The sequence below is a fragment of the Ochotona curzoniae genome, unplaced genomic scaffold (assembly GCF_017591425.1).
Source record: "Ochotona curzoniae isolate NIBS_2020 unplaced genomic scaffold, NIBS_Ocur_1.0 contig_64, whole genome shotgun sequence".
NCBI lineage: Eukaryota > Metazoa > Chordata > Mammalia > Lagomorpha > Ochotonidae > Ochotona > Ochotona curzoniae.
Genome location: NW_024466502.1, coordinates 27,653,994 through 27,680,772, shown reverse-complemented (window position 1 = coordinate 27,680,772; position 26,779 = coordinate 27,653,994). Strand labels below are relative to the sequence as shown.

Sequence of the window (26,779 nt, the reverse complement as noted above, 5' to 3'; positions counted from 1 at the left end):
CCATTAATTACTGCTTTTTTTGCTTCAGTGAGATTCATTCATTTAATTTTAATTTCACTTTAACTGTTTTGATGTATAATCTTGCAGCTAAGAACTTTATCTTTCCTGGCGGGTCACTTAAACTTATAAATTCCGTCGAGTGAGCACACAGAAATCTGTACAGATATTCTCAAGACTATGCTTAGCATCAAGAGAAATTTTTGACACAATACACTGCTAGAAACAGGGAAACTGGAAGGGAATGTGAGCTCATTCTTGGACAAGGTTCAACTGCTGGAAAAGCAATTAATTTGCTTTGGCTGTGCTAATATAGGGGAATTAGAAAGTGTGACACAAGACAAATAGAAATAATTAGTTCTCCAAAATGATGTTCTCATTAATATGGTTCGAACAGTAGAAATAAAAAAAAACATTATTGTGGCATGTCTGCGTTCTGTCCCTAACCACAGGAGGTGGCATAATGCACCATAAGCATTTTTATATTTATATTCTAAATGATGATGGTCTATTTTTCCTATAGAATTCATATCTAACTGTGTTATATGTATTGAATGTCGCAGCAAACACACACTCTCACAAATAACAACATATCTTCTATAACCATGTGTATGTGCTCACCCAAATCTCGTACTTCATTGGTTAGAATTAAAAAGGAGGATCATTCTTATGCCTTACTAAAATTAAAATTTCTCAGTAATTTTTGAAATTGTATTTATGTTAAATATGCCTTAAAAAAAAACCCTTCTACTTAAAAGTTCTGTCATATGACCATGGCACTCGCATTATAAGAGGAAAGACCATGATACCTCCACTGTACAAGGGAAGATGCAAGAAGAGGAAACAGGCTTTGTGAATAGCAACCATTTGAATTAGCTCCCATCTATATTATTACATGGTATGCATTGTCAGCTTTGGTGGGTACTATTCACATTTTCAATCATCATGATATTCACGAACAAGTTAATTGGATATAATGTTCATCAACTGTCTCCCTTGATAATAAAGGTTAAACATAAAAGCCAAAAAAAAGTTTTTAGATCTAAAGATAGTTTTGAATGCCCTAACCATAGAAAAAAATCAACTTTCTCAATTGTTTGGTAATCATGATAATAAAAAGTGCCATTGATAAAATTGTGTGTAAGATTAAGATAACAGAGATGTATTTTGCCACTCATTCTATGACACAAAGCTCTGTCCTACACCCAGTCACCGCTACATTGGAATCCAGCAAAGATGTGAGTGGATAGACATTACCATTTTTATAACTGAGTTTTTACATATTATTTAAAAAAGAGGTCTTAAGCTTAAATTTCCTTTTGTGCGAGGGTTACCTTATTTCGTTAATCATTAATTTCATAAATTCCAGAAGTTTCTTGAACTTTTTTATGCAGTTCATCTAGCTCTATGTTAAGCCTACCAAATAAAGATGACCTGTAATTCTAAATGATACACTCTATTTAGTCACTCATCAAAACATAGCTATCATTGATCTGTAAGTCTCCTTGTTAATATTTTCCTAATTTCCATTGATCACTGCTGTTTGATTTCAGGTCTTCAGGCAATTGTCAAGCTAAACCACAAAACATGATCAAGCAAATCTGATTCAATTCAACTTATACAAAATTATAACTATACTTTCTATTAATAATGTTCAGCTTTAATACTTAACAATGAACTTGAACAATGTATACTTTCCTTTCCAAAACTGCATTAATTTCTATATCCCCCTAACATTCATAGTTACAAAGTCTACATCATCATATTACTTTTCTAGAAAAAAATCATATCAAAATATTATAAACTAAGATCATTTTTCTTTAACTTACTTTGTCTAATATTTGGGCAACGAAATACAACTAGAATTAACGTCACAAAATCTCATGAAATGTCACAACTGAACACTGATATATAATGATGACAAATGCATTTTTTTAAGGAAGAACAGCTTAGAGAAAGCTATCTGGAATCAAAAATCTAAACTATTTTATGTAATAAATAATTATGATTATATTTTACTATTTCCAAATAGTTCCATACTTTATGGTGCCCATTGTGTCTAGTTTTATGTTTAATTATCTAAGTTACCTAAGTATTTTGCCACACTCTGCAAGGGGCCTTCAGAATTTAGAACTTAAGCATATCCACTTACATTGAAGAACATATGTATTTTTTTCTACATATACTTATAAAAGAATGCTTAAATAGAAACTGTGAGAAAATACGATTCTAAATACTATCAGATCTCTCAGTACATAGGTGTTTACCACATTTTCTATTTAAGATAAATAACTTAGATTGTCTAGATTCTTGAGTAGTTAATAATGGCATATGAAATTAACATGTTTAATGGTAGTACTGGCAATCAATATCACCTTTTGTTCAACGTAATCAATAGCGCTTCAAATTGATTAGCTTCACTGAAATGATGCCTAATACCAGATACCAATTGCAAGGGATTAGAAGCAAATTTGAATTATTATTTTGTTTTGTTCATAGTAATACTGTTCCAGTGTTTATATCTTAAGATCAAGAAAAAATGGTTCAAAGTAATCCCTCTGGTAAGTGATTAAATAATTGTGACTATGCGATGATGACATAGAAACTAGTTTTTGTTGTTGGCTTGTTTGTTGTCTTTTTAACAAAGTCTTGCCTTTTATCCCCTTTCATCTAAGACATTTTTAAATATGGAAAAGTTGGTATAGATAATTTTTTGAAAGTTCTTGTAGATCTCCACAGACTGTAAGTTTGTAATATTGGTCAATCTAAGTAAGGCTCAATTTAAGACTACAGAAATGTGAGTCTGAGACATGATTTAGCAATACACATTTAAACATAAATTTCCAAAAACATGATGTTCTTTAGACATTGAATTTGCTATACAAATTTTAAATGTCGCACAAAATTCACCTCATGCTAAGTTATAGAGATCTAGATGGATCTTCCATCTAATTCTGATTATTTCCTTGATTTCTTTATGTCACTTTATTTTCTGCACATAAAGTGAGGTTTTTCCCTAGTGTGATTGCATATCTATAAATATTGTCTAGGTATAATAGAAGATAAAAAATTGAAAAACAGGATAGAAAATATAATTATATGTTTGCTAGCTGTAGATCACTTCGAATGTTTGAAGTTACTAACAGACAAGTTCTAAATATTCAATAGGAATCCTATGACTGTAAGTGGTTATTCCAGGCAGCAAGTCATAAAAAACAGAATTAAAAAATTTATAATTTTAAAATCATGACGTAAATTTCAGCAACTCCACTCCCAGTGTGTCAGTGAGAAATGTAATCATGTATTTTGAATTTAGGTTACCTTGCCTTTAAATCAGAATATTCAAGAAAGGGTTAATAAATACAAGTTCCTAACAAAGAACTTGTTATTTTAAGAAATAATTACTTTCATTTACCATATTCCCAAGTCTTTATGAAATAAAGTGCATTTCTTGGAGATTCATTGAGCGCTAAAGCAATTGTTTATATAAAAATGCTTGATGAAAGTTATACATTTATATCACAAGGCCAAGTTGGAATAGGATAATTTGGAGTCATAATTTTTCCAACAAATAACAAATAATTATGCATTTTAAAGAGTTAGGAAAATATCATTAGCAATGCTAATAATATAATGAGGAAAATAATTTGGTGTCGACGACATTGTAGTCCAAAGTCTGATGAACCCTTGATGTAATCTCTAACACATCATCTACTCTTAGGAGCCTTAGTTTCTTTTGCACAATAAAGAGATTTAATGTATTTTAAGGTCCTCTTCCAATTCTAAGGAAGTAACATCATAAAAGTGTGCTTGGCATATCATCAATGTTGGGTAAATATTTGGTGAATAAATGAATTAATTTAAAATTCAGCATCTATCTTTAAGTCTCCAGGAAGTAGAAAGAAGATATTTTTAAATTGAAAGAAAAAAAGACTGTTAATGTGTAGGGAAGTCTTTTATGTGCTTTTATTGGAGGAATATTTGGCTTTCTGTGATCTGAGATCAATCAGAAAAGAATAAAAGCCAAACAGTTTTGATTATGGCCAGTGGATGTAAATAAAAGAGATGTACTTTCAAGAGAATTCAAGATATTGTGATCATAACTTACAGATAACCCAAAATGTCAGAGGATGTGTGGCTTACATCCCCATTAATTTCATCTTTGGCTTAAGCAGATGGATTTCTTTACTTAAAAAATAAGCAACAAAACAAAAACAAAAACAAAAACAGAAGCTAGTAATTTAAAAGTATCCTTTCCAGAGGTTTGGATATTTTTGAAAGGCTGAAACAGCAAAATCCCCTACCCGTCCATGTTATTACCACAGATATATTGGTCAAAAGTGGTTGAGGTGGTCAATATATAAATATAGAAGAGTCAGCCATGTGTAACAATGACATATAAAAAGAGAAGAAGAAAGTCTTTAGTGACTAAGTATAGAATAAAATGTGTCTTGGAAAATGTTATTGTATTATGTTCAATATGAATTGAAAATGGGATAATATATAAGTGAATCTCTGAAGAGTACAATATTAAGTGAAATGAGCAAAGAAAAAATAACACTAAAAATGCACACAAAGAATAAATGCATATGATTGATTCAACCACTAAGAAGAAGGATTAATTCTGTCAGAATGTATAATCTGACCTTCCTGGGCACAATCACAGAATCTTTTATTTGCTCATATTAGCATGTCATTGATAGTCAGAATATCACATAATCAGTGTATTGGAGATCCACAAATTCTGCCACCATCCTAGTCGTTCATCAATGGCAGATCCATCGCTCCAGAAAACATAGAGTGTGGTTTCGTAATGGTAAGAACAAGGTGCGAAACACTCATGGTAGGGGAAAGCAGTAATGTTTTCAGGAAAACAATAACAATAAAATTCCAGTACACTAAGAGATGAAGGGGAGAGTTGCAATTAAGAAGAGATGGTGGTAAGAGACTGAAGGAAGTTCAACCCTTATCTTGTTGTATTTTATGAAGGATGCTACACATTATGTTATATATTATAAAAAAAAAAAAACAGAGTAGTAGATGGGACTATCACAGGGAAGGAAAGCTGAAAGTAGACCAGCCTGTGGATAGGGGACATTTGTTTTCCTTTTGAGACACTGAACTTTCAAGTACCTTGGACACTAAATTAGATAAAGCTATATGATTATCTGAAGCAACTAAGACTTGAATGAGTTATAGAGATTGCTTTATAAAGAGCCAACGATTATATTAAAGAGTTCCCTTAAGTTGAGAGCACTGCCTAGAAGAGAGAAGATACTGGAAGCAGCAATGGTGTGGAGAGTGTACATGAGCATTTACACGGCCACAACAGAGCTTGAGGACATTTAGCGGTATCCTAAAAAACAAAACAAAACAAAACAAAACAAAACAAAAAACTGTCTCATGAGTATTTATACAAATCCAAATGGAATTTAGAAAAAGTTTGAAATATGATATATATATTCTTTAACTGCAGCACACATCATGACAATATACAACTTTGTTAGGACTCACAGCATGAACAAGCTGATCACTATACAATTCAGTATTTAAAGCTAACCTTTAGAAAAGAAAATTTGATATTATCCCAATTTTAAATTATTTCTGCCAAATGCATAAAATACGAATCAGTTACTAGAAATCTCAACAATAAAAAGTGTTCCTGTGCATCAAGAACACTAGGGCATGATTCTTCATGAAATTGTATGCTCTTTATAATAAGCAAAAACAAGGACAGTTTTGGAGTTGTTGAATAATACAGTTATTGCCAGTCAATATTCAAAAATTACTGAGCTCAAAATGCAAAACAATGGTGGGATTATGGTAGTGAGGCATTTTAGGGCTCGCTTTGAAGACTTACCTTCATTTTAAAAAGAAAAAAAAAGCTCTTTTGTGCTCTTTAGTGTTCATGTTGTTAGATTTAATTTCTTACCTAAAATACATGCTTGACTATAAATGGTACCTTCTGATTTTGCTCTTTCCTAACAATATACTCTCAGCAATATACATATTTAGATCTTCTAAGTGTTTAATCAACTCCCTTTAGTATTCTAAATATGATTTTGCTCAGCAGATTTGTGTTATTAAAATGTATATAATGGCACAGAGGACATTTGGAAACACACATGGGAATTAGAGAACCTTATTTACTGATAACATTCAACTAATCAATTTTAACTGTACCTTGCAGTAACTGCCACAAAAAAATGAGTAGGTAAATATTCTTAAGTTTTAAGAATGACACATTTGATTATCCATGATTTTATTTATACATCTTTCTTGCATTAGACTGGGCTTCAAACATTCAATAAAACACATTTACTGTGTCCAAGATTAAATCATACATTGTTTAAAATTAATTATTCCTTTTTAATTGCACTGTATAAACAGAAATGACCTGTTAATTTAAAGAAAATCTATCAGCGCAAAATGAATTCACTCGTATAAACAAGCAAGATGAACTTGACCTTGTTTGAACTTGTTTTGATGTGGCCCAGATGGTAGGCTACATGCTTGAATAGCAGGCTAAAGCTGAGGAAAAACTCATATAGCAAGATCTAGATTTATAGCCTTCTGCAAATGCCTACCTTGTATTGTCCTTTCAGCATCTGCTCTGCTGCCACTGCGGTCAGCTTCTATCTCTGGGGTCAGAGAGTCTAAAAGCACAAAAAGGTAAGAGTGACACATATTTCATTTGATTCCTATTGTCCTTTAAAAAAAAAAGAGCAACCTGTTACTTCGGTGCTGAATTAAAATTACATAAATCTTTGTCATCTTTTAAAGGTTGAACAAAAGGTATAAAGATAAGAATTTGTACAGATTCGAGTAGATAAGTGAATAGCACAATCTTGTTCATAAAATAGGATAGAGGCTGGGAACAGATTAATATTTTCTTATGTTCCAGCGGAGATACATTTGATTAAACAGAGAGGTATCACCAGGTTTCAGACACGTGTGAAGTACAAAAGCAGTGGAAACACCTCAGAAATAAAGATTTCCGATCACATGCTTCTCACCTGTTTTTCACTATAAGAATAGTTGAATACATCAGGAAATGGTGGGATGTGCAAATACAAGGTCTCAATTGCCTTTTCAGTATGAAAAAGAAAAGGATCATACACAAACGGACACCCTCTTACCATTTAAGACCCTGAGACCATCTGTTGAAGCTGCCTGCTTTAGCGTCTGCTCTGCTTGCTCACGCCGTTTTGTCTCAAATTCGAGTGCTTCTTGTAATTTTCTCTTGGCCTTTTTCTCTTTCTTTAGCCTCTTTTGAACTATGGCTAGAAGAGAGCATAAATACACTGTTTTTTTTTTCTTTTTGCAACATTGTTTTATTTCAAATGACTACCACTTTATGACTCAGTTCCTCCTGAAATGAGTCTACTTTCCCAGAAAAAGTTAAAAAAAAAAACTACCTTTACCAATAAAATGTCTAATTTTTATTTCAGCCTTGAACCATTATAAGAATGCCTTTACTTGTCATGTGTAGAGATAAATTTAATAGGAAGCTAATTTTAGTAAACATTTGTATTCAGTGATAAAGAACGCTTGATTAAATGAATGTTTTGGTTGAGTTCTCTGCCCTTGAATTAGAACAGGGCAGACTGGTTTGAATGGTGCAGGCTTTCACAAGTGTGCCTCCTGTCTCCTTACCAGGAGTTGTTTTAGAATAGCCAATGGAGTATTTCCTCTCTGAAGCTTTGGAAACAATGATTCTTACATTTCTGAGTCCAGAGTTTAGAATATGCAAGAAATATTTTGTATATGAGCAAAATACTCTCAGCTATTAACAAGGAGATGAAGAAATGTAGTTCTTTTGATGAAACTATTACAATTTTGTTAGGGGAGAATCTGTTCTTAGCCAATTCACACCATCATAATACTTTAAGAAAGTTACAACACTTTCACTTTTCAGTAATCAGGTGAAGTATGAAACTTCACTGCTAAAAACAATACACTAATGACAACAAAATAGCTTTCATATAAAGCACTTTATAATACAAAATGCTGACTATTACACATTGTTCTGCCATTTGACAATTGAAACATTTGCAAATAATGTATAACAAATATGTAATAACATACTTTTCTCAAAGTATATATTGTACTTTCAGTTTCATAGTCATCTTAACTTTTACTAAATAGCATAAGTAACCAACTTATTGGAAGGACATATGTGTTCTTTGAACTCATTTTTTCTGGTAATTGATAAACACTATAGATCAATGTGATAGAATCAGCATACAAGTAAATTCTGCTTGTTATGACATGACAGGAAATCATTCCAACTTTACTATTTGCCTTCTTTCTACAGATGAATGAAAAACATTGTTTTCATCCTACACGATATGCAGTTAAAGTATAAAGTAAGTAAAAATAAATCAAACGCATATGGTTTCATTTCTGAATTCCATACGTTCCATTTTTATCATTATTGATATTGCTAAAATAGCAGCCCATTAACTTACTGAGTTTGTTGTTATAGTTTCATGTGAATTCATGATTACCTTGACAAAATTATTTGGGTACTATTTCCCTTTCCAAAGACAATTGCTTATATAAGCCTCCATGGAAAAAAACAGTAAAAATATTTTTATGAGCTGTAGCCCTCCCGGCTCTAGAATCTCAACATCGAGTGCTTTATCATGACTGCTCATTTTTCTTTCTGTAAGACTGTATCAAAGCAGGTAGGTTGCCACTCAGTCTCTTTAGAGTAATGCATGGCTTGGAGAGGCACATTAATAATATACAAGTATTGTTATTATTATCTTTAATTTACCATTCATTATTAATTAAATGGGAAGTTTCTTGGTGTGATCTGTGAATGTTTTGCCCTCTAGTGGCTAAACAAATAAAATAGAATGGACATTTAACAGGCTTGAACCAATCAAATGTTAAAGGTTTCAAAAGTAAACAAACGTCGGTATTTGAAGGGCCTGTCCTTAGTAATTATTACAAAAGACTTGTTCAATTGAGCACAAAAATCAGGAAATGGCTTGTTTCCTGGAAGGTGTTCTATCAACTGAACCATTTGGCCAAACATCATTATTTACTTAGAACAAGTCCATTTATAATGTTTATCTGGTCTTGAGTTTTAGTAACAAAAACTATGTGAAGCTACTACAATTATGCCTTCACCTGAGGTCACAGGTTCCCAAATGAAATTCATGCTGGGGACCCACCAGCTGTTGCCTCAAAGTAACCCCTTAAGCAGTCTGGTAAGCCCTGGTAGTTTTAATAGCAAAATAGCATAATGATGTTTAAAATGACAATGTCAATATACATAAAAACAGGATATGGAGAGCAATAATACTGGATATTATTAAATGAGTAAAAATGAGTTCTCTGTCCTACAGTACTTGAGAAATATTATAGTTGAAGCATAAGGGGAATTGGTTGTAAAGGAAATGCTCTTCAAATTCATACATAAAATGAACATATAATCTTGAGTGACCTTCAGAATTAGGCATGGATGTATCATAAAGTGTGTTAAAAGAACAGTTCACAGATCAATAAAAGTAATATTTGCATTCGAAAAGAACTCATATAACATTTTGCTGTTTGTGTTTGACCTTGTTGAATGGTCATAAATATTCACAAAGAAACTCATACAAACATTTAACTTTGTTAAGATATTCATTTGTTCAGATATTCATCAGTCCTCAATTTCAGTTGATAAATATCTCACCAATCTTTCTTCACTTTAAATAACCGGTGTTTTCCATGTCTGTTTTACAACTTTAGCTCATAACATTTTCAAAGGACAATTGTGAATGAACAGAATTTTTTTTTTCTTTATGGTTGTCATCTTATCAATGCTCATTGCTATCTTAAAAATATAAATTCATTAGCCTCTAAAGGCAATAAAATTAAATGATTAATAATATAATGGACATATTTTAGTTGCCTGTAGTAGAGACAAAAGAGAAAGCCTATATTCTGGAGATTAAGATATACAAAGAGCCCAAGATTCCAATTTTGTCCTGAACTTCAGCTACAAATAAGTTAAAAAGTTACAGAATCAAAGTGAAACACTTAGCATAGTACTATTACGTTGATTGTTTTCCTTAACGTTTTACACTTATTTGGAAATACCTCTGTTCTTTTGTTCCATAGCCAACTGCTTCTCAAGTGTTTCTCGAAGTTCTCTTTCCCTTAAAAAATCCATCTTCAGCTCTGTTTTTTCCAGTTGAACCTGTTTTTCTTGAGCTCTGGCATTATCTATGGCAACTTTCAGGAGCCCCTGCACAAAGAAGGTATTCTCATCTGTAATATGCTTTAGTACACAATATATTTCATTCATTCCTTAAACATCATGCTAAAGCAAGAAGAACCCTCTTATCAACTTTAGTCCTCATACACACACACATGCTAAAACACAGTATCAGTGAAACATGAAATGTCTCAACCTAATTAAACTATTTTAGAAAGAACAACGTTTATGGCATGAGGTTAGCTGAGTCCAGCACTAAACAGAAGATGTACGTAAGTGCATCTGTAAAACAAGAATTGAGCAAAACCTTAGCCTGAAATCCTTGCACAGGTAAGTATCTGATGCAACCCCGCGGGATGCTGCAGTGCTCTGCTCCAGTTCACTTCCTTCCCTCTGACAAGACTACACAGGCAGCAATGTCTTTTGGTTCCTCCTCATTGCAACCATTTGTTTCTGCTCTTTGTGTCCAATCGCACTTCTGAATGTTTTTCCTCCAGGATTTGACATGGCTCACAGCCCTATTTTACTTCATCTTTTCTCAGCATCGCCATAGCTATTTGTCTTATCCTCTCTCTGAAACACTCCTCCAAATGTAGTTTGTTATTCCTTCAAATTCTTCATGGTATTTACCACTATTACACTAAGGCTACAAATTTACTTCCTGACTGATTTATTTGGTGACTTTTCCACTCTAATGTAAACTCTCCCAAAGGCATGAATAGTTCTTCCTTTTTCCTATTATATACTTGGTAGGAACTAGAAGTATATTGCAGATTTTTAAACTTTATGAATAGAAACCTTGAATTCCTATTTTTTTTTCTTTTACAAAATGCAATATATTTAAAGGATCTCAAATGTAATATGCCATTTGTTTAAAGCATCCGGTATGTTTGTAACAAGCTGGGAACACTTTTAGGAAACTGTTAGCATAAGTCAAAGGGCATATGGTAAGCATAAGTTTTATTTATCATGCATATGATTATCGAGAAATATATTTGTATATTTATTGACTTTGTGCTATTGAAGTTTAGTTATGTTTTGGGATTTTAAAAAATGAGTTTATAAGAATATTAAATATATAAAAAGCGCACTTTATATTTTCTCTCTTAAGATGCTACATGCCAGAAAATTTTGTAAAAATTAGAGCTAAATATTGTGACCAATTACACCACCAAATGGTATTATTTTGACTGATGAATAGCAGAGACTAAATTTTCAAATGAAATATAGATGTACTTAGGGGATCCAACCCTCCTGCCAGAGACAACAAGAGCACATTGAATCAGGAATTTAAACTCCAGCTTGGTTTGTAATCCCAGCAGAGATAAAACCTTACTTCAGCCAACGGGACAGCTTCAGCATTGTCAAAAGCCGTTTTCATTCACTTTTCAAGCACACATTTCATATTTGCTATATCTGATCCTGAATATCCTGTGATAATCCCTGTGATCTGAAATCAGCTGGAGGAGGATTTCCAAGCAGCAGCTTGTCCCTCCACGGTCTTTTGTTATTTTTACAGTAAACCATAGCTGCTAAGGAAACTGCCATCTTAACCGATCCAGCAACATTCCTCTGTATGTTTCTTCTTCATCAGGAACAAACAATTAGTAACAAATGAAAGAGATCATTACATCAAGTGCCCTTTTAGATCACCCCAATTAAAACTTTAGTTTAGCTGTATTTTAATTCTAAGATACCAAATTCTAATTTTCTGCTCTGATTGCTCTTGTTGACTTCTCTTTGAAAGATGTACTCTCTGTGCAATGTCTAGAGATTATTTAGCAAGATGCCAATGTTGGCACCACTTAATGTGTTGATTGGTTGTATTATCAGTAGCTGTTTAAAATAAATTACTATTAAACTATTATTGTCCTTTGCTGACAAAACACAATATTTTGGTGTTCTTTAAATATGAAACAATCACTATGAATAAACATGTTGAATAATGTGAAATGGCAACTCTAATTTGTGTACTTTTGTATTAATATTCCTTTGTAAAGAATGAAGTTGCTAAGAGCATTTATGATGACTGCTTCCTTTTGTTACAGTTGTTGCTAATGTGGCTAATGGCAATACATTACCTATTCCTGCTGATTATGTCTGAAAAATACTAGCTTTTACTACCCAATACCCTGTAGGGAATACTTATAAGCTATATAAAATTAAATTTCATTTTTAAGCTTTACATCAGTGCACATCAGTAGGAGTCCAGTATAAACAAAAATCTGCACTGAAGCCAAACTGATGCATATATGAAAGTATATTATTATTGCCACTGACAGCTCTGCTGCAAAAAAAAAAAAAAAAAACAGAAAACTGATTACATTTCAATGCAGCAGTGAGCTCAATAAGCAGTATCAAATGGTGTTCACAAAATGTACAAATCATTAGAACAGTAGGCTAACCATCAGTAATAATAGTAATACTTCTGAGTTGGTATGTACAACTTCTGTAAATTTTCCAGGTAGATTCATACTAAATTTTGGTCTCTCAGGGACGTATAGCATCCAGCAAAATGCTGTGACAGCAAAGATTTCAGTAAAAGATAGAAAACTTAAAACATAAAATTTTCTCCAACAATAAACCAGTTCTTAAAATGCTGAAATTGGATGACAACAATGTGAAAGAAAAGAATTTTAAGCCAAATTCATGGAAAACCAATGACAAGAGGTAAACATGTGTTTCAATATATTCTCACAGATGAACTAAATAATGGAGACTAGCATTCCAGGAAGTGAAGCCACATTGCTGTAGGCATCTCTACTGAATGAAAGGAGAACTCACATCGAAAATACTAAATATACATTGACAATAGGATACTAAACTTTCTACCATTGTCTATGCCTACAACACTATGATACAGTTAGACAGCAGAATGTTGGACTTGTGATTATTGCTGAAGGACAATATCATTGTAATAACATGGGAGAAAGTATGGTGGAGGGGCAGCAGGAGAGAATGTGGAGTGTAGAGGGGGAGATTAATTGGAGAATCCCTATACCTACAAAACCATATCATGGAAAAGAATAAAAAAAAAATTTAATGTTTCGGATTTGCCAAATTACAGTACGCCATGAATAAAATTAGTGGGTATTGAAACAACATTTTAAGCACATTATTTTCAAGGGAGGGGGTGGTGATCATTAGGTCTAATAAAACATAAAGGATTCTCAGAGGCTATATGGAACTTTAAACTTACCACACAAAAAGTATGTTTCCATTTTAACATGGAAAACAGAGAACACCTTTAGATAGGCTGAATATATTTACTCAAAACAGGATTTGGACAGTAAACAGACACACACACAATATGTCTAATATGTCAGGGACATGATTGTTTACCATTTTTGTTGATCCTGTTCTACCATGTTTAGAATATTAACAAAAGTCTATAAATGGAACAGTAATAAAGAATACCTGTGACCTTTTGTTAAAAAGAAGTGCACTCATTACTAGGCACATATTCAGTATCTGTGTGTATATTTGTGTAAGCGTGCATGTACACATGTGTTACACATATGTGTATATATATCTATGTATGCATGTGTGTGCAAGTATGTCTCTGCCTGGATTTCACTAAGATGCCTTATTTCTATTTTATCTTATGTACTTACATGTTGCTATTTGCACAGATATATGTAAACATTTAATATATACTTATCTCTAAATATGTTTATATGCATAAGACTGACTTGAACAAGGACAATTTAGTCTTAAAGACGCATTCAGATGCAACTCCCTAAATTTAGCTATCTTGACTGTATTATCATCTTTTGCTAAAATATGGCTTCAAGGCATAGGGGTTTTTTAGTTGTTTGTTTTGCTTTTAGGGCTGGCCCTTTCTTTTCCTATATTTTTAGTGCTGTGGATAACCTCTGCAGGCCTAGCACTGGATGAGCACTCACAAACTGGCAGTGAGTGACTTTTTGTGATCTCAAATACGGCAAGGATTTGTATGTAAACTGTGACTGCAGAAGAGCATGCTGTTCGACTCTGATGTAACCCAGAAATGTTTTCTCTCCAGGATAAGGAGCTCTACTGCATAGGGAATTCAGCAATGTTGAAGAATATACTTGAAAACATTTAACACAAAAAAAAAGAAAATTACTAAAACCTCTACCTCATGAAAACAGTAACGGATGAAATTTATATAAAAAAGTTATGTATCTTTTAAAATACAGTCAACTATTTGGCGATGATTAGCAGTTTAAGCAGCATGGATGATTTATTTCGATTACTGAGATCTAAAACCTTACAGTTGAATACAGTTCTGGAGACTGTAATTATATTTGTATTAGAGATGCCATATTAATAGATGAGAAGATATGCTATATTAGAGGCTTGCTGTTATAGCCTTAGAGAAATAAATAAAATTAATTACATTTCTACTAGGAAAAAGTTTCATATGGTAAGGAATGTATACAAAAAAAAAAAAATCAAACAGGAAGGATTGTTAAAATGAAAAAAACCCCAACATTTTAAAGTAACTTATAGGCACATTATCTGTAAGCTTATGCCTACAAGTAGCTACTACAAATACTGAGAAGTAGACGGCAAAAATCCCCATCTGGGAGCCACATGATGACTTCATGTGTGGGCAAGAAAATTATGTTTTCTTCTATTCCAAACACTCTTATTATCTTGGCTCCATGCTCTGTGTTATTGTTAACTGTGAGTATTTTTGATTCATAATGTACTGTACGTAAAATATACATCCTGAAGACCACATAGGAAATCCGTGCAAAGTTTGTATGCCTTTTTTGAAGTCTCCTCTTTGAAGAAACCTATTAATTGCAACAAACTTATTTACAAAAGAGTTTCTTTTATTCATCTATATTAGACATATTTTTAATGCTCAAACATATTTCCTCACTGAAAAGCTAGCAGTTTAAAAATAGCTAAATATTTATTAGAACTGGTATGTCATCATTTAATGGATCAGACAGACCTAAACAGTTAGATTCCTCCCATTAGTCAGCAACGAAAAGAGCAGTTAGGCTGAATTATTTTCAAAATTCCCTTGTCACTTTCATATACGTTTTTATTATGGTTTAAAGTTTAATGTACATATCTGAGTATCTCTGGACAATTTCGATTCAGTATGTTGTTTAAAATCTAAATCACAAAAAAAAAATTTTAACACCACGGTTCATTCAGCCTTATGAGCTGATTTAGTTGGAATAATATGAATCTTTGGGAGGGGGAGAAACTTCTGAAACTGAGTTTCTTGTTTTCCTTTTTTATAGATTGCACAAAGGCCTACCTGTATGTTAGTCAGAAGGGTCTCTATGGAAGACAGTCCATCAGGAAACAGAAAAGGAGATGGAAAACCTGGCGGTAGTGGTTGTCCATGCCCAGTTAGAGAAAGTTTGTCAAGGCTGTCTCTTGCAGTTGGCGTAGAAAGCGGGGTCTCATCTGTATGTGATTGAAACAAAAATATAGAACAAGTTACGCTTGTCTGTTTTTATTAGACCTCAGTAATGGCTTCCCTAGTGGTTTCCAGAACATTTATTGCAAATTGGTTCCTGCTATCAGGAGAAAATGCTTTCTGCTGAATTTTCTTTAATGAAAAAGCTGTGGAGATACAACAAGATAACATTAATGAGTAACTTTATAAGCCTTTTAAATGCAGTCTCTAATGAGACTGAGTTTACAGTGCCATAGAATCTTTTTAAAACAAATATTATCTCATATATAGTTGTGATAATATATTCAGGCTGGCTTTATGGACACCTTTCCAATTATCTCATTTTAGTTTGTTCTGTTTGGACTGACAATAGAATATTTCCAGAGCTTCATATAACAGACGGCTTTGTATGGGAGGATGTTTTTCTCAATTAACCCTTCCTTTCTACCAATGATTTGTTCAAATGTGCTCTTAAAGAATTTATAAACATGTACAATTAAAAGCTTTCATCCCATATGTAAAAAACCAGAATCCAGATCCCAATATTTTATATCTGAATTACAACTGAATTGTCTATTGTCATTGAAACGAAAGGACTTTGATCTAACTACCTTTTACCCTCATAACAAAATCAAAGATAGTTTTTCTATCTGAAAAAGTGTTCAGGAGAATAAAATACAAATTACATTAACGTATTTAGCAAATAAAACCTAAAAGTTCTCCAAGGTTAATTAGTCATTAATTTGTTTATGGAAATTCTTCAACATTTTAAGCAACATACAGTAATCCATTAACACAGAACCCTATTACGTTCACAAAGAAATCTTTTTGTTCAGTTCTTTAATATTTAACCATTTTACAGCTTCATATGCTCTAGTTACAAGTTATAGCTTATTTTATTTCATTATTATCACAAAAACTTTTATTCATGGCAGGATTTTCAATTTTATAAATATTTCTTTTTTTCACCCCAGGAAAATTAATCAGAGCACTGTGTTTGCACAGTCCTGATAGTATCGCTTCATTTTGCAAATGGCTAAAAATTTCTGCACACCTGTCTTCTGATTTAATTCACTGTTCTCCTCAGTTATTCTTTTATTCTTCATTACAACATCTAACCCATACACGTTTTCCAATTACTTCTCTCGGGAGCAGAAATAGTATGGAGGCTGCCACACTTTCTTGTCCCTCAGTATTGTCAAAACAAGTTGAATTCATCTCCCTCACCTCTCTACATTTCTGTGTAATGAAGCAAAAGTGAAGAAAGATGGGGAGGGGAGTAATGAATACAAGGCCTATTCCCAGCATCTCTCTCTCACTCACTCCTCTGCCATGTCTCCTCCACCCAGCCCTATATTAACAAACTGACAGATGATCAGGGGTACAGATACTGGATGAAGAAACAGAGGAAGCACCTAAAGTGGGACTCCTGGCATCATTATTTTCTTATCACACTTGTCATTAAGGTTAAACAAAGACTGCGACGCAGGGGTAGTGCCACCACATGGCTAATGTGAGCAAGGTGATCTTGGATACCATTTACCTGGGTCTCATAAATTACTCCAGACCAAAGCTGCTAGTGTTTTCTCATAGCGCTCCAAAAGGCACTTGTTAAACATCTCTGTGCATGTGAAATTGTTTAAGGATGGGCAGCAGTATTTTTTGATCAGTATCACCTTAGCTGTCACATGCTAAAGAAAATGTAGTTTAATAGATCATGGGCATAATAATTGCTTGTCTCTTGAAGAAAGGTCTTGTACCAGATGCCCACCTGAGCTTGCTTTCAGCATTATAGTCCATCGTTCCACAATTCTTAGACTGTCCAGCAAGAGAAGAAACACATGTACTTGCGCGAATACACATGCACAAATTTAACTGTAAGTTTCATCATTCCCACGATTATTTAACTCTAATGCATTTGTGCTTGACTATATTTGGCTGTGGTGTGAACTGAATCATTAAATCACTCATGATGTATACATTTATACAGTCAATATTTATTTAACATAAACAAAGTCTTAGACACTGGAGATAAAATGCTAAAAAATGGAAGTCTTAAAAATCTCATGTAGACTAGGGTAGCTAGTTGTTAAATAGCTAATTCTTGCAGTCAGCAAAAATACTTTGCCTTCCATCATTATTCATTTAGATATTTTATTTATCCAGCTATAGGGTTTAGCTGATTCTGTTTATGTCTGAGTGTGGGTTTCCTTGCCTGCATGCATAATTTTCTACAGTTGCTTCAGTGGCATGCGTGTCTTAGTCCTCACACTTCCAGCTGTCTGCAAATAGACTAATCTTTGATTTGAAATTATTGGGTTTCTATGTTGATCATTGTACATACTGAGAGGCTGCATAAACCCGCTTTAACTCCACCTATAGGCAAGAATAAAATATAGGGCAGACAGCCCCCACCAGAAATAGGGGCAACGGTGATTCTTAAGAAGAACACACATTTTGAAAAAAGACAAAATAATCAATAAGAAAATACACAACAAAAATACTTCTTTGTGCCTCAATACCCTATTATTTGAGAAAGTTGTTATATAGTAGCAATTAACATCATAGAAGGCCTCTTTCAGATCTTCCTACAAATGCTGCAAAATTGAGAACATGGCTCTTCCTTTTGAAGTGGAAGTGACCTTTGATATCCTAAATATTCTAGAAAGATTAAAGCAAAACTTTGAGAGTTCAGGCAATGTGGAAGAGAGTTTTGACATCCCATAATCCCCGCCTACTTCAAAGTGTGAATGAATGATGAAGCACAGATACATAAACTACTTTGATATGCCTGCACATATTTTTAAAAGCTAATCTTTAAAAGAAAGTTGGCTTGTCACATGCCATAATTCTTTGCTTATTATATTATTTGACAGTGCAATCTGTGTTTTAACATTTTACTTTTAAATAATTTAAACATGGAAAATTAGTAAGAGTTGTACAAATGATGATCACATACTCTTCTAGCTAATTGAAGAGTGACCTAGTGGAATAGTTACCTCCATGTTAAGTTTCTGAAAGCCAGGAATGTTATTTTATAAGCAAAAACAGCTTGCAAAAATGAAGAGATCATCCTGGTTTGGGGAGGGTACTAAATCCAATGCAAAGTCAGGGGAAGATTAGAAAGCAACAGAACATGTGGCGAGCAATTGGCAAAGTAGACGACGCTGTTGCCATTGCCTGTGACACCAGCATCACGTGTTTGTTCTGGCTCAAGTCCTGGCTGCTCTGCTTCTCATCCAGCACCCTACTGATGTGCTTGAATAAGAAGAGGAAGATAGCCTGAGTGCGTGACTTCCTGCCACCTACGTAGGAGACATGAATGAGGTTCAGGTTCCTTCTTTCTGCCTGACCCTGCTTCAGCTGCCACAGTCATTTTGAAAATGAGCCAGTGGATGGGAGATACCAATCTCTCTCTTCTCTTCTCTCTTTTTACCTTCAAAGAAATAAATAAAGATTTAAAAGGGAAACAGAAGACACAGAAGAGAGTAGAGGCAGAGAAGTTGTTATGCTGCAGTCCAGAGATGTGCACAAGCACCAGAAGCTCGAAGAAACAATGAATGGATTCGCCTTTTTTGCCTGAACACAGCCCTTATTCTTGATTCAGAGACACTGTGAGATAATTAATACTTTCTGGTTAAACTCTTAAATCTTGGCATAATTTGGGGCACATCCATGATAACAAAAACAGTATGTAATTTTTTAAAGAGTTTTGAATAGGGGCCCGGCGCGGTGGCACAAGTGGTTAAGGTCCTCGCCTTGCACGCCAGGGATCCCATATGGGCTCCGGTTCTATCCCAGCAGCCCCGCTTCCCATCCAGCTCCCCGCTTGTGGCCTGGGAAAGCAGTCAAGGACGGCCAAAAGCTTTGGGACCCTGCAACCGTGTGGGAGACCCGGAAGAGGCTCCTGGCTTTGGATCAGCATAGCATCGGCCGTTGTGCTCACTTGGGGAGTGAATCATCGAACGGAAGATCTTCCTCTCTGTCTCTCCTCTCTGTATATCTGCCTTTCCAATAAAAAAAAAAATAATAATAAAAAGTTTTGAATATATAAAAGAGTTAATTTATTATGCAGTTTCATTATTTAGGATACGTAACTATGTCTTTAGAATGTAGTTTCCTCATTAAAGACACATACAGTAGTGAAAGTATGGAAGCAACTCAGGTGTTCATCAAAAGGTGAATAGATAAAGGAACTGTGATACATTAACCCATGGAATACTGCTCAGCTGGTAAAAATGAAATTATACCATTGGCAACATAATGATCCCAACTAGAGATCATTATGCTCAGTGAAATAAGCCACTCCCCAAACGACAAATATCATATGAAGTCAACCATCATGTAAAATACATAGATGTATAGGCAAACACGCCATGCACATACAGTCATCTAGAGGAACTGTATAATTCAGACTATCATATAGAGAAATAAAGATACATTGCAGTGTGCATCTCTGCCTCCAATTCAAAGATGGACTCCCAATGAAACTGTTAAATATATGTTGATAGGATGCTGGACTCTCTGCCACTGTTCATACCAACAATTTCAGGATACACAGAAACAACAGAAAGATGGACTCATAACTGTTTTTAAAGGACTATACTGCTGTAACAATACAGGGGAAATTAGTGGGAGGGGGTGGGAAATTGGACACAGGGGAGGAGAAATCCCTGAGCTTATAAGAATGTATCATAAAATTAATTAATTAATTAATTAAAAACACAGGTTGACAAAAGAACACCACTCTTCATCATAATTGTTCATTAGAATTAATTCAGTAGAGGTTTCACTGTCAATGATTGGAAAATGGGAACATATCAGTTTGTAAGAGTGAATATTTCAGTCAGCTCTAAGGCAAGTACTTTTGATACTTATGAAGGTAAACTGGAAACAGAGAAAAATGCACCTTCCTGGTAATTAAGGAAGCATCCTCAAGAGTAACATTTATCAGGATGTTGTTTTAACTGGTACATAAAATTTGTACACATTTTTGGAGTACCATTTATTGTGAAAATTAGTTATTATCTCTTTTACCCTATTTATCATTGTCTTATGTCAAGATATTATAAATCATTTTTCTAGCTTTAAAAAATCTGTGCACTGTGATCATCAATAGTCACCCGTATAATAGACTTTTCTCTCATAATCAAGTTAGCATTCATTAATTAACCATTTCTCTGTCCTCCCTACTCTCTCCAGCTTCTCATAATCGCCATTGTACACTCAACTTCTATAAGAGCAATACTTTCAGATTCTCTATTGCAATGAGATCATGTGGTCCTTGTATTTCTGCATCTGCTTTATTTCCCCCAACATCATGACCATTAGTTTTTTCGATGTTGTTTCTCTCTCTCTCTCTCACACACACACAGTTTTAACTTTTTGTAGTTCAACAGAATTCTCTTGCATATATGAATCACATTTTATTTACCCATTCAGAGGTTAATTTAGCAATCCTTAATTATTGTGAATACTGCCACAATAAACATGGGAATGAGGCTATCTCTTTAAAAGACTTAATTCATTTCTTTCAAGATTGTTGGATCACATAGGGGTTCTATTTTTCATTTGTTTTTAGGAAATGCATTCCATTTCTTTAAAGACTTATATTTTTCCTTGAAGAGAAAAATAACAGAGAGAGGGAGACACAACTGGAAAATGATCTTTTATCAGTTGGTCCACTAACTCAATGCTTATCAGCCAACGTTGGTACAGGCCGAAGCCAGAAGCCAGGAACACCATCCTGGTCTGGATGACAGAAACCCGGAAACATTGGTGGCTGTTTCCTGCTGCTTTGCCAGGAAAACTATCTGGAAGTAAGACTGGAAGTAAAACAAGGAAGCTAGAACTAGCATTCTGATGTGTGATCAGAATTGCAAACAGTAGCTTAAGATGCTGCTCTTCCACTCCATTAAAAAACAAGCCAAGCTAAACAAACAATACAAAGCAGAACCATCATATCCAGAGTCTTGAGTCCAGAAGTTGGCAGTAATTTTCTAGATTAGTTGTTTTAAGATTCTGGAAGCATTCTCCTAGGGCCAGCGTTCTGGCACAGGGGATTGGGGATCCACCTGTATTGTCATCAACCAAGGCCATGGACCCCAGTTCCAGTCCCACTCCTTGCTATTATACCCCAGAAAGCAAAGGAAGACGGCTCAAGTGCATGGGCTCAGGCACTGAAGTGAGAGGCTTGAAAGAATTTCCAAGCTTCTGTCTTAGGCTTGGCACAGTCCCAGGAGTCATTTCAATCTGGGGAGCAAACCAGCAGATGGAAAATCTCTCCTACCCACCCACCCCCATCACCCTGCCTTTCAAATAAATAAAAAATAAATCTTAAAACAAATGTTCTCCTTCATTTCTTATTAAATTTGAGAGTGTAAGAGAGTGCTCCCATTCTGCGGTTCACTCTTTAAATGCTTGAGAGAGCAGGGGTTGCAGTTGCCAGCCATAAACTAGGAATGTAACCCAGATATTCTATGTATGTGGCAGGCATGAATTCCGTAAGGTACCACTGTTGTATTTCAGGGTCTGCTTTAGCAGCAGTCCAGAGCCAGGATATCAAACCAAAAGCTAAACCCAGATAATCTGATGTGGGATACAGGCATCGTAACTTTTACGTTAAATTTCTCTCCCTGTAAGGATCCTTATATTTTAATTGAGTGACAAACAAATACAGTGGATTTCTTAAAAAAAAAACTAGAATAATACTTATGACAATGTAAGAAATGATTTTTTTACCAGAAAATATATTAATATCTAAATATCAAGGTAATAAACATGACCACTGTAACAATATATATCCAACTGCAATACTAGACAATGGAAAGGCAAACATGTAAACTGAAAAACTTTAAAAATTCCAAAATGAATGAAGGATATTAATAATGCTCATTTTCTCACCACAGTATATTGTAATTCTACTCATATTTTAAATTACTAATCAATAAGGGGCCATTAGGAAGATGGATGACTCGGAAAGACAAGCTTCTTCCTTTCTAGGCTTATCAAAAGTAAAAATTTAGCAGGAAATCCTAAAGAACAATGTTGTTTGAAAAAAATGGGTCTGTGTTTAAAAAAAAATTTTTTCCTGTTAATAAAATCTAAGTCAGTGGCTGTTTTCATAAACGATGCTTTGGGGCTTGAATTACACATTCTCTTTCAAGTGCGTGCGTGTGTGTGAGTGCATGCGCTTGTATATGTATGTGTGTGTCTATGTGAGGGTCTCTGTTTGTGTCTCTAAAGTCTTTCATTGCATCATAAATTCCAATTAGAAAAACAATCATCTTTTAAGAAGTAGATAACATGTTTAGAGTTTGTAGCATCTGGAAACTTTTCAGAAATCACTTTTTGTATTGGCATACTGAAAAATAATATTATCAAACATACTAAAGATAAGTTATGTCACTTTTCTAAGTGAAGACTTACAAAAATAAAATTTTCTGTAGCATTTTAATTGAATTTTCATAAAAGTATCTGGATGCTACACTTGTAAATGCTTTATAAACTCATCAGCCACACTGGTTAGCCAGAAGAGAAGGAAAAATTAAGCATTTGTACTTAAGTGGGGTTTTTTTTTTTTTGGAAAATGATCTAGACCAAAGATATAATTATTCAAATTAAGCTGAATAATGATACTCAATATTAATTAATTTTATTAAAATTTATCTATTTATTTGTTTATTTATTTATTTATTTATTTATCTCAAAGGCAGAGCAAGTAAGAGGAGAAAAAAATAATCTTCATTTGCCTGTTCACTCCCCAAATAGCCACATAAGCCAAGCCTGGATCAGGCAAAAGCCAGCAGCCAGGACCTCCATCCACAGCTGCTCCTCGGGTGCCAGAGACACGGGTACTTAGCTCATCACCTGCAGCCTGTTCCTGGGTGTGTTAGCAGGGAGCTGGATGGGAAGCAGAGTAGCGAGGACAGCAGCAGGTCCTCAGGCGTGGGACTGACACCACTGCACTCACGGCAGCCCCAATATTGACTCATTGCTTCCCTGACCATGATGAGTTTACTTTTTCATAAGAAATGAACAATGAAGTGTGATAATACGATCCTAAACCTTCATGTAATATCAGAAAATACATGTATTATGTATATTATTTTCATTTCAAAAGTCATTTGTAGTATCACGTTAAAGTTATCAACATAACTTTCATGAGTTTATAAAATATCTAAGAATATTCTGCAGTAATATTATTTTTCATTGCTAATGTTTAAGCCTGTTTTTTTCAAATTCTGAATTTAAAATTACTCCAGAAATGTTTGTAAAACTGATGCCAAAATTCTGCATCTGATACAGCTACGGGGAAAAAGTAAGCCAGGTCAAATTCTGGAAATGTGAGTTCAACTCTTTGCGCTACTAAGCAGCAAATTGTACAACAAAGAGCTCATCTCTTATATCCTAGGAGGTTTATTTATTTTATCTTTTACAACAAATTATTATAAATTCAAGCGATTATAGCTTAAAACTAATTAGATGTATGTGCAACTACTTTATAAAATGCAAAATATTATAGTACTATATAAAATATTACTGAATGAATAATGAACAAATAAACATACCTATCATAAAATTACTTTTGGAAATATGGGCTCATTGTGCCTTGGAAGAAATCCTATTCTTGTACCATAAATGTGAGCTTTCTTTTCTTGCTGTTGTTTTTTTTTTAGACTTATTTATTGCAAAGGCAGATATACAGAGAGAAGGAGAGACAGAGAGAAAGATCTTCCATCCGATGATTCACTCCCCAAGTGACTGCAAGTGCCGGTACTGTGCCAATCCAAAGTCAGGAGCCAGGAGCTCTTCCGGGTCTTCCATTCAGGTGCAGGGTCCCAAGTCATTGGGCTGTCCTTGACTGCTTTCCCATGCCACAAGCAGGAACATGGAGGGGAAGCGGTGCTGCCAGGATTAGAACCAGTGACCATATAGGATCCTGGGCATTGAAGGCGAGGACTTCAGCCGCTAGGCCACTGCGCTGGGCCCAAATGTGTGCTTTCGGTAATAGTTGTCTTTGTCACAGCTTTTCATAAACATGTAGTAAAATGGTCATGAAATTATTTTTTTAAATATAGTGCTTGCATAAACTTGAATCGGGGTTAGTTAGCAAAGATAAAAATTGAGAACAAGTGAAAGAATAAAGTAATTCATCAATGCATCTTCAATGCAACAGTTGCTAAAGGAAATCTGTATTGCCTTACATAAAAAGAAAGCAATATAAACTCATTGAAACAGATTGTGATGAACAGTAAAATTGCTGATATTTAAGTGCATTTGGACTCTGGATTAGGAGTTTTGAAGACTGAAGGAAGACTTAATATGGGAAAAAAATATTTTGTTTTGTAGAATGCTACAGATTAGCTAACAAGTAAAGCAAACTCAGCCCTTTGCCTAATACAATGTACCGGAAATTTGTTGTAGATTTACATGTAACTGTAACCTGGATCAATGGCTTGTAACTTAAGGAGCGCATCTGTAAACACGTTGATGGAACTTAGGGACTACTCCATAAAATTCTACATTTACAATCTCACTTGTCCAACGCAGAATAAACACTGCTGAAAGAACAGCTGAATAAGAAAAGATGAGGCAAAAGCTGAAAGAATACTGAATGCAGAAATGAGACATGGTGGCCTGTTAGAAGGGAAGATCACATCCTGATAAAACACCTTGTATTGGAAAGCCACTCCAAGGATCACAAGGCAATTTCACAGCTACTAACCTGGCTTCGTAGAAAACAGGAGAAAGATGGTGTTTAAGGAAATGTGATTCTGATTTAATCTGTGCTATTCAAAAGACACATAGTGATTATTTAGGAAAAGAAGAGAGTATGTTAAAACAATATGAGTTAAAGAGAAAAAGAGAAGATTAAAACTTCATAGCAATGCATAGATATTACATTTGGGGAAAAGTTTATTCAGAGAGAAATCAAGGGGTTGATAATATGAAGAAACAATGCAATAATAAAAGTTCATAGAAGTTAGAGACCCAAATGCTCTAACAAAACAAAACAAAATATTTTAATGGTACCCTTAAAACAGAATCATTCCCTTGGGTCATGCTGCATTGGTGTTTCAGAAATCTCTATATGGAGAAAATCCTAAGAACAACTTGTATATTCAAATTTTAAAACTTGGCCTTCAATGCAAGCTCAGGACCATCTCAGCAAACTTGTCTGAGAAGAGAGAACTTAAGTGCTCATCTATCTGTACACAGATTTATTTTTCCTACCACTGGTAGCAATTTCTTGGAAAAATGAAACAGTATCAAGCACAGCAGACACACAGGAACACACGTTGACTTCACCTTCAAACATTTTCGTTGTCTTTCCCCCCTCCTCCTTGTTTTTAAAGTCGTAAGTCACAAATGTTTATGAAAGAGCTGGCATAGCTTAGGCTGAAAAGATCCACTTAATTGACCTTTCTGTCTTTTCCATGACCCTGTAGGTTTCACCTCACTGCTGATCCCGCAAGTGAGCATGGGAAAACATTTATTGGAAGCCTTGCAACAGACACGCGTATATTTCCAAGGCTGATGTTTTGCATATCTGCACAGTAGGGCCATTAAGGGTTCTAAGAGCACAACGGAAACCATCATAACATTTGTTTTTAGATGACTGACTCAGGACATGTACACCAGGCTTTATATAGAAACTGTTTTTGTTTTATTAAGGGACTGTTTGCCTGTTAGTGATAACATCATTAAAAATAAATGAAAGGGGGCTGGTAAAATGCTTCCCAAAAGCAGAAACCTAATTAAAGGTGATATGCCTGCTATGAGGTTTTTTTTCAGGACTCAGAAATAGAGCAAGCCTAGCTCTTTCTCATTTTATAAGGCCCAAAGAAGACCTCACAGTAAAACATCACTTCTGATCTAATTTTCTATTTCTGTGTACTTTAATAATCTACTTTATAGTTTGTGCTTGCCCATAGAAAGTGAACTAGTTTTGTTTCTAGTTTTTGATAGCTTCTTCATCACGCCAGACCACATGGTGAGGAAATCTGATGGTTCAGCTCAAACAAAAAATGCACTCTCTTTTTGAAAACACATTGCACAGGTTGTAGTATGTTTAGTAATAGAAGTAGAACAGTGCACACATAAACATTTCAGAGCTCTAAAAGATCGCTTTTGAAAGCTTGACTAAATGGTTAAAA

General features: G+C 34.3%; 1 protein-coding gene across 4 annotated transcripts in view; it reads right to left on the bottom strand.

Annotated features, from left to right (window-relative positions):
* Positions 1-26,779, bottom strand: part of DACH1 (dachshund family transcription factor 1) — a 367,142-nt gene that overhangs the window by 21,130 nt on the left and 319,233 nt on the right. For 3 of the 4 annotated variants that reach the window (XM_040991304.1, XM_040991307.1, XM_040991308.1), the window contains 4 exons: positions 15,477-15,628; positions 10,096-10,243; positions 7,137-7,280; positions 6,474-6,653 (listed from right to left, as the gene is read on the bottom strand). In XM_040991304.1, coding sequence (XP_040847238.1) covers positions 6,541-6,653; positions 7,137-7,280; positions 10,096-10,243; positions 15,477-15,628 — 557 coding nt within the window. In that variant the 3' untranslated portion in view covers positions 6,474-6,540. Of the gene's footprint in view, positions 1-6,473; positions 6,654-7,136; positions 7,281-10,095; positions 10,244-15,476; positions 15,629-26,779 lie in introns of those variants that run through there. The other variant, XM_040991306.1, reaches the window with a different exon arrangement.